Source organism: Olea europaea, chromosome 8 (assembly GCF_002742605.1).
Source record: "Olea europaea var. sylvestris chromosome 8, O_europaea_v1, whole genome shotgun sequence".
Lineage (NCBI taxonomy): Eukaryota > Viridiplantae > Streptophyta > Magnoliopsida > Lamiales > Oleaceae > Olea > Olea europaea.
Genome location: NC_036244.1, coordinates 17,060,602 through 17,069,217, shown reverse-complemented (window position 1 = coordinate 17,069,217; position 8,616 = coordinate 17,060,602). Strand labels below are relative to the sequence as shown.

At 33.5% G+C, this 8,616-nt stretch overlaps 2 protein-coding genes across 2 annotated transcripts; both read left to right on the top strand.

Moving 5' to 3' along the window:
* Positions 1–583: 583 nt before the first annotated feature.
* LOC111398371 (17.8 kDa class I heat shock protein-like) lies at positions 584–2,465 on the top strand. The gene is made up of 2 exons (XM_023025285.1): positions 584–1,092; positions 2,216–2,465. The coding sequence occupies exons 1-2, from the start codon at positions 626–628 to the stop codon at positions 2,463–2,465; spliced, it is 717 nt and encodes a 238-aa protein (XP_022881053.1). The 5' UTR covers positions 584–625.
* Positions 2,466–7,191: 4,726 nt separating this feature from the next.
* LOC111399011 (aspartic proteinase CDR1-like) lies at positions 7,192–8,610 on the top strand. The gene has a single exon (XM_023026206.1). The coding sequence runs from the start codon at positions 7,294–7,296 to the stop codon at positions 8,605–8,607; it is 1,314 nt and encodes a 437-aa protein (XP_022881974.1). The 5' UTR covers positions 7,192–7,293; the 3' UTR covers positions 8,608–8,610.
* The last annotated feature ends 6 nt before the right edge of the window (positions 8,611–8,616 follow it).

Here is an 8,616-nt window from a genome sequence, read left to right as displayed (position 1 = left end):
TTTTGGCTAAAGAATGAGAAACAAACGGGGTGAACCAATCAGATGATGTCACATAAATTAATATTCTAGCACTAACGTAGATAGCATTATTCTAAGTCAATATGCACTACTAATTAGACAAGTTATTAAAAATGAAAAAGTTAGTAATGTTAAAATAAAATTATTATAAAACTAATTAAAGAGTTTGCTACTAGTTTTGCAGGAAGAGAAGATATAAAGAATTACAAAGTTTAGTTGAGCAAACTTTATTTATTGGGTTTCTATAAACTACAGGTGGTTGTATCCCATTGGATGTCAAATTACTTTCATAACATAATAGTTTAGAATTTTATAGAGTGCACTAGTCTTCTCTAGAACATATTTTATTTATTATTTTTATAATACTTTTCGGTCGAAGATGATGACAGACAGCTTGTAGGATATTATTGCCCACAATCGACGAGATGGTGCTAGAATCATCATCGTCCTCGGTCCTCCAATATAAATCATTCCCCTCTAGGGAATCATCATCGTCCTCGGTCCTCCAATATAAATCATTCCCCTCTAGGCAACATACATCACAGAATTTGAATTCAGCCATTGCAAAAAATTTAGAGTTCTTTGATTCAAGAAATCCATCCAAAAAATGTCTCTGATTCCAAGCTTCTTTGGCAACCGACGCAGCAACATTTTCGATCCATTCTCTCTTGACATTTGGGATCCTTTTGAGGGCTTCCCTTTCTCAAGTTCAGTAGTCAATATCCCAAGTTCTGCCCGCGAAACTTCTGCATTTGCAAATGCTCATATAGACTGGAAAGAGACTCCAGAGCCCCATGTATTCAAGGCCGATCTTCCTGGGCTAAAGAAGGTGGAGGTTGAAGAAGGTGGAGTGCTCCAGATAAGTGGAGAGAGGAGCAAAGAGCAAGAGGAAAAGGATGATAAGTGGCATCGCATGGAGAGGAGCAGCGGCAAGTTCCTTGGCCGGTTTAGGCTGCCAGAAAATGCAAAGACGGATCATGCATGGAGAGGACAAACAAAATTTCTGGGCTGGAGACCTAATGCGGCTCCGCCCCTGATGACATTCATGACAAAATGTATCGGATACTCAAGCAAGTACAAAATTAGAGTCAATCATAAGATGTCATATTATATTTTCGTAGCTTTTCCTGTCAAAAAGAAAACTGACGCTGAAATATAAAATGTTGGAAGCATGATAAACATGAGCAAATGATATATCCTTACCAGTCAAAACCTAAGAAAACACATAATGAGTACTCTTATTAAATACAAGTCCCAAAGAACTCAGCCAACCAATCATTCCAAACAATTAAATTTTTTTGCCAAAACGCACAATAAAAAAAATACATGATTGTGCGTTACTGTGTTCAAAATACTATTGATGATGGCATTAGTCCTTTAAACCAACACATTCTAATGTCACCTGAAGTGGGAAAACCTACCAGAAATAACAAATGTCCAAAGTAATTGTATTTATTTTCCGTCCATGTTTGGCCCACTACAATGGTATATGTTTAATCATATTAATTTATAAATATGTAAATTTTTAACAAATATTTTTTTTCCAATAAAATTAAATATAGAATAAGTTATTTTGATAATATCATTTAATGGTCAAAATAAAGTAAGTTTTTATACTTTAAATATGAATAAGTATTATATAAAAATATCCATAGAAATAAAAAAATATATATATTTACTTCTAAACTTAGCCAAACACGTATCATCTCTTACTGTTAAAATGAATCATTTATTTTTAGCTTTCATCAATAAAATTTTATTACAAAATTTACTTATTTAATTATAAGTGAACATTTTAAACTTAGTCAAACATACATGAAACAAAATACCTAATTCGATAACGAGTTGTTCATCTTACATGAATATGAATGAAATGAATATATAATGATTGTGAAGCCTTTAACTAAATTTGGATATTTAGTTGGGGCTCAGATTGAGGTTGGTTGGGCTAAAATGAATTTTTTGGCTGAATTTAAACAATTTAATTATGTGGAAATTACAAAGAACCAGATTTTTCAAGTTATCATTTCAAAAATTAGATTTAAAGTTTGTTTTTGCAAAAATCAGTTGATAATTCAACATTTTAGTATTATAATAATAGTTTAAAATTAAATTAATCTATATACCTACCCTACCTCCATCCACCCAAACCCTAATTATTTTCCTCCATTCCTTCTCTCTTCTTTTTCCTTCATAGCATTGACGCAACAACAATGCGGTGTGGACAAGATCGGGCCAAACCATTACCCCATTTGTTGTTGCTTCAAAATACAAACACAAAACATAGAAGCGAGTGGCGGTGTCATCTCTTGTTCGAGGATATGAGAGCGGCGACTTCAACTCCGGCATCACGACGCAGCAACTTAAGGTGGTTTTTGTGCTCTCGTGATGGTGCTGTTTGGGTGATAATGGTTGTGATTTTGGTTACGGTGGTGAGGTTGTGGTGATGCTGGTAAGGTGGTGGTTACGTTGGTCGTGATCGTGCAGTGGTTGTGGGTGAGATGGAGTGGGTAACGTGTTTGTAACCAATTATTTGATAGACCGTGACCAATAAATTAGTTAATATGTGACCGGACTAATGATATAGATAAGTTGTAACATAAAAATATGTTAAATTGTGATCATTAATTTAGTAATTTGTGATCAATAATTTGATAATTCGTGATGAGGACATAAATTGTGATCTAGAAAATTTGTGATTTGTGATTCAAAAATAATATGTGACTCACTAATTTGATAAATTTGTGATCGAGAAATAATTTGTGGCCTATAAGATTTGTGATTGTGATATCTGTAATTGTGACCATAAATTATATACCATTGTGAGCTTAATATATTTGATTAATAAAAATACATTCGTACTTAATTATTGTATAAATAAAATTTAATTAATATCTAAATTTTGAAATAATAAACCTTATTTCTTAATTTTGAAATTTGTCAAACTTCATCTCTTAAATATGAAATTTTTCCTTAATTATTTACTATTTATTTTAAATCTCGGCTAGTCCAAGCCTATCCCTAGTTAGCATTTTCACTAAGATTAAAAAATTTACATATTAAGTCAGTCTACCTGTACGTAAATAACTTTTATGGTGACTAATGTTCCAAATAAACTACTTATCTTAATAATAACGTTCGACTGACATTTGGAATAAGACATTTTTTATTTAATAATAGGAAAATTTAATATTTATAAATATGTTAGGAATCATAAAGTTACTTTAAAAGTAAATTTAATTATTTTTAAGCATATCATCCAAACATGCTATCTTCTAACTACATATTCATTAATAATGCACTAATAAGATGACTAATTACTACCTAACTACATATTGACTAAAATTAAAATGAGTATAATAAGAATTGATACATGTTTAAATTTGGAGGTCAATAAATAAATTAATTTGGTCGTATATATTGAGATAATATTTTTGATGATATTGACAATAACATTTTCCAAATATGAAGACACTTACAAAAATTATTAACAATTTTTATTTTCTTTCCATAACCAGATTGTGTACAATGTACTTGTGTACAGTGTTCTTGATGACTTTGTCTGCAACTTTATTGCAAAACTCATATTGTTGGGTTGAGAATAATTCATAAAGGATTGCTTAAGAGTAGCAAGAGTACGGAAAAATCGAACGTTACATTTTTCATCACAAACTTCCATTGTAGCAAAAGTATTTGTTAGTTCTCCCTAGAAATATGTGGGGTTTCAGTAGATATAATTAAGTCTTTATTAAAATTTTAGTACATAAATTTTTATAAAACTTTGATTTGTTGTCTATCTTTGAAATAAAAGAGAATGACGTTGATTTGGCTGAATGTTACATGTTGAACAAGTCAAAGACATGGTGATGAGTTATGTCATTGTTTGAGCCCTATTTTTCAATAATATGTTCTTCTCCAAATTTATTTTCAATTACATATTTTCTAAATAAAATAATTTTACACTTAAATTTAATACTTTTTCCGATTTTTAACCACACATTCTTCAAAAAATCAATATTTCAAGATCTACGTTTACCAAATAATTGGACTCAAACAATAATACTCTATGCAACTCTTGAAGATAAATTTTAGCAAGCAACTTGCTGTGTTACATCTGTGATCGTGCGTGCTGGATCCGTCGGGAGAAAATTTTTTTGTTGGCAACAGATTAAAGTAGCTCAGCTGGTTAGATGTTACATATTCATATTTGACGTCTAGCGTTCGAATCTCCTACTAAAGGAATTTTGTGCATTATTCTTATTCTACAAGTTTTACAAAAAATTTTATAATGATGGAGACAAAGGGATTCGAACTTTTACACTGTCACAAAGGTAGTTACCAACTTAACCACTGTGGTACTTTTTAGTCTGTGTCACTTATTTTGCCAAAAAATATTTATTAGGTTTTTAAGCCAAGTACAATTGTAAACATTAGAATCAGCATCCTTCCTTTGAATTATGCAAAATTTGGCGACAATGTCATTTGATGAGTCATCTTTATTTTTATAACAAAATTATATATGTTCAATTTGAACAAATTAATTGTTATATTTAAACTTTAGGCCTTATTCGATTTCCATTTTTTTCAAAATACATTTTTTCTCTTCTTTTCATTTACACATTTTTCAATAAAATAATATTATACGCAAATTGAAAAATTTTCTTTATTTTAGCAACACTTTCTCCTTCAAATCACTGTTCAAAAATGTATTTTTTATAACCAAAAAAAAGGTATCAAACGAACTTTTAATATTTTATTATGATCGACGGTAGATGGTCAATGGCCGTCCGTGCTAACTCAAACTCTTGGATTCGCCCCTGATGGCACAAACAGTTAATGACTTATTTCCTCGCATACTAAATGGGATTTAATTAGAATGCAGGGATTATACGAGTTTGAATGAAAAATAAATAGAATACGAAGGTCTTAGATCATTGATTTATGCTAATATTTATATTTATTTAAAGTTTTTCACATTGCAACAATTGATTTTTGAATCGAAAGTATTTTTTAAAGTATCTGTAACTATTGATATTTGACTCGAATTCCAAGATTTCCTTTTACACGGTGCAATCAAGATGAACACAAGAACTGACGTAGAAATTGTTGCAGAAATGGTCTTGTTTGTTTCTGTAAGCTTCCCTCCTAAGTTCTAACTTGATTGTGTATCAACGGGAGAGATAGCTCGGGCACGAATCAGATTTACTACAAAAATATTAAGGATAAATACTTTTTATTGAGAACTTTCTGGTTGGAATTTTTGACGAAATAATTCAAAAATGACTTTTATGATAAATTTTCTTTGTTAAAATTGAAATTTTTTAGGAGTATCGTCTCTGAATATATTATTTCTACCTCACAAATGAATAGCTTATTTTGTCATCTAAGTGGTGGTATCTAGATAAGGATATGAATTTATTAATAATTGTTGAAAAATATGAGCTACATAGTCCGCATGGATAATCCCATGGTTGATATAATACACACACATGGGGGTCAAGATTATTTTATTCATAAGAGACCCATATCAACCATGTGAGGGTACGGTCACCGGAGTGTCAATGACGCGGGTCGTTTGGCTTTTTCCTACATGAGAATGATGTTGATTTGACTGAATGTTACATGTTGAACAAGTCAAAGACAGAGTGATGAGTTACGTCATTGTTTGAGTCCTATTTTTCAATAATGTATTTTTCTTCAAACTCATTTTCAATTACATATTCTCTAATTAAAATAATTTTACACGTAAATTTAAAATTTTTTTCCAATTTTCAACCACGTATTTTTCAAAAAATCACTATTCCAAAATCTATTTTTAACATATGATTGGACTTAAACAATAATACTATCTAATATCACTTGTGCTAAACATCGATCTAAACTATACTATATAGCAGACTCGATTAAAGGTAAAAATATATAACTCAATTAATGTCATTTAGTGTCATCTCGACTAGTATTATAATATCATTGGTGTAAAATAACATTACTAATAGAATTATTGATGGTCTGTGCCCCATTTATATGTCAAGTTGTGTGGAAATTAGTGACCACGTTTTGGCATATATAATGGGTCCTACTAGACGACTATATTATATAGTAGACTCCATTAAAGATAAAATTATGTAACTCAATTAATGTCATTTAGTGTCATCTCGACTAGTGTTGGCCTCGGAAATTGATCCCTCCACGTGGCCAACTGAAAGCTACTTCACATATTCCTCCCTGAGCAATTAACAAATAGTCAGGCGCACAAGGCCGGAACCAACGGGGTGGTGGTGGCGGCGTATACACTCCGACGGTCAAGTCAGGTTTGGGTGGTCGGAACAGTACCTAGGGGCTACACAAATCAATCAATAAAGGGGGAGGAGAATATATAAACTTGTTATGAAGTGCTGTGTAAAGAATTTTATTACCTTTGTCTCTTGTCAAACTTTGGATATTTATAGGTGGTATGAACCGTTGGATGTGGAACGCGTGTATATATCTAACGGTATGAAGCGTCTGCTCATAGGCGTCAATCAGCAGTGTTTGAAGAGTGGGCGGACAGTTTGTTTCCTAATTGAATTGACATAAAGTTGATAAGTCACATCAAATAACTTCATGGAGACGTCAAATCAATTTAAGCCTTAGGTGTAGGACAAATCTCAAATTGGCGACGGATCTTCTAACCGGGGTCCACTTGATCTCGACCTCGGAGGTGAGATGCTTTGGCAGATCAGTAGTAAGAATCGCTATATCACTTCGAAGAAGTTTCGAAAGGGTCGTTTTCAGGTCGGAATAAATGGTGCTGCGGAGGGTTCACTTGATCTCGACCTCAGAGGTGAGATGACACTTCGATATCGAGGCGTAAATAATCGGGGCGTAACAACTAATATTATAATATCATTGGTGTAAAATAACATTTCTAATAGAATTATTGATGGTCTGTGCCCATTTAGTACGTCGAGTTGTGTGGAAATTAGTGACCACGTTTTGGCATATATAATGGGTCCTACTAGACGACTATTACGTACCCATTGAATACGGTGAGCATATTATAAAATTTTGGCATATATTACGCCTTACTCGACCTAGTCTTCGCCCCTTTTCTCCCCAACTTCGTACTCTCTCCATGGAAAAGTCTGTTTATTTGTAGTATATTATGACTTCAACTGGCTTGTGTGGGGTCTTGAATGGCAAGACGTAATATCTATCTCTCTATATATAGTAACAAGTATCTGAGACATTATTCATAATCAAAACATCTACATAATTCCTTGAGAGTTTTCAATCATGGCATTCCACTCCAATTTCTTTTTCACTTTGTTAGTTTCTTGTTCTGTAATTTCTCTCATTGATGCCAGTAATGATGGAATCACAGTCGACCTTATTTATCGTGACTCTCGTCTTTCACCATTCTACAACCCCAATAAAACTCAATTTGAGCGTCTAGACAGCATGTTCAGTCGTTCACTTGCACGTAAAGCATTCCTGAATCCAACCTCAATTTCCACAACAGACTCAATCGAAGCAGTCCTCAAGTCCAGTGGAGGAGAATACCTCATGAAAATCTCCATTGGAACGCCACCTGTTGAAATCCTAGTCATGGCTGACACAGGCAGTGACCTACTGTGGACACAGTGCCTTCCTTGTGAGACTTGTGAACAAAACGCGCCACTTTTTGATCCCAGAAAGTCAACCTCGTACAGTCATTTGCCGTATTCATCTAATCTATGTCGTGCTGTGACTGCTGTCGGACATGCAAGTCGTGACCATGAAGATAATTGTCGATATTCTGTTTCCTATAGGGATGATTCTTACAGTAAAGGAGATTTAGCTACGGAAACTATTAGTCTTCAGTCGAATTCTGGAAAATCAGTGTCTTATAAGGTTGCGTTTGGTTGTGGCCATGATAATCGTGACACTTCCAACGAAGCTGATGCTGGAAATACTGGAATTATAGGCCTTGGAGGTGGAAGTCTTTCACTGGTCCGCCAGTTGTATAAATCCATTGGTGGAACATTCTCCTACTGTCTGACTCAAATTGATGAATACGATGCTCCAAGTAAGATAAGTTTTGGTAGTGATGCTTTGGTTTTAGGGCCAAAAGTTGTGTCCACTCCCTTGATAATTTATAAAAGTTACTACATAAGATTGGAGGGTGTTACTGTTGGAACCAATAGATTAAACTATGAACCCCCCTCCGGAAACGGCTTTCCTGAGGATCGAGGCTACATTATTATTGATTCTGGGACGATGTTAACTTTCTTCTTCGAGCAATTTTATCTGAAACTTGAATCAGCGCTCGTGGAAGTTATTAAAGGGGAACGTGTCAAGGAAACACCAGGTGACTTTAAATTGTGCTATCGAACCAGCCGTGGAGATTTTGATGCACCAAAAATTGTAGTTCATTTCAGTGATGCTGATTTAGAGTTGTCATCAACAAACACATTTCTTGAAGTAAAGGGGATGCTTTGTTTAACTATGGTACCGTCCAATGATAAACAAATCTTTGGGAACTTGAATCAGATGGATTATCTCGTAGGATATGACCTTGTGAATAACAAGGTTAGTTTCAAGCCAACGGATTGTTCCAAGTTCCCTTGAAAATGTTGC

What these genes read in the sequence shown, in the direction of transcription:
- LOC111398371 (XM_023025285.1), top strand. Translation starts at nt 626, where the DNA reads ATGTCTCTGATTCCAAGCTTCTTTGGCAACCGACGCAGCAACATTTTC. An exon ending in TGTATCGGATACTCAAGCAA is followed by an intron (nt 1,093 to 2,215) that starts GTACAAAATTAG and finishes TTTCCTTCATAG; the next exon opens with CATTGACGCAACAACAATGC.
- LOC111399011 (XM_023026206.1), top strand. Translation starts at nt 7,294, where the DNA reads ATGGCATTCCACTCCAATTTCTTTTTCACTTTGTTAGTTTCTTGTTCT.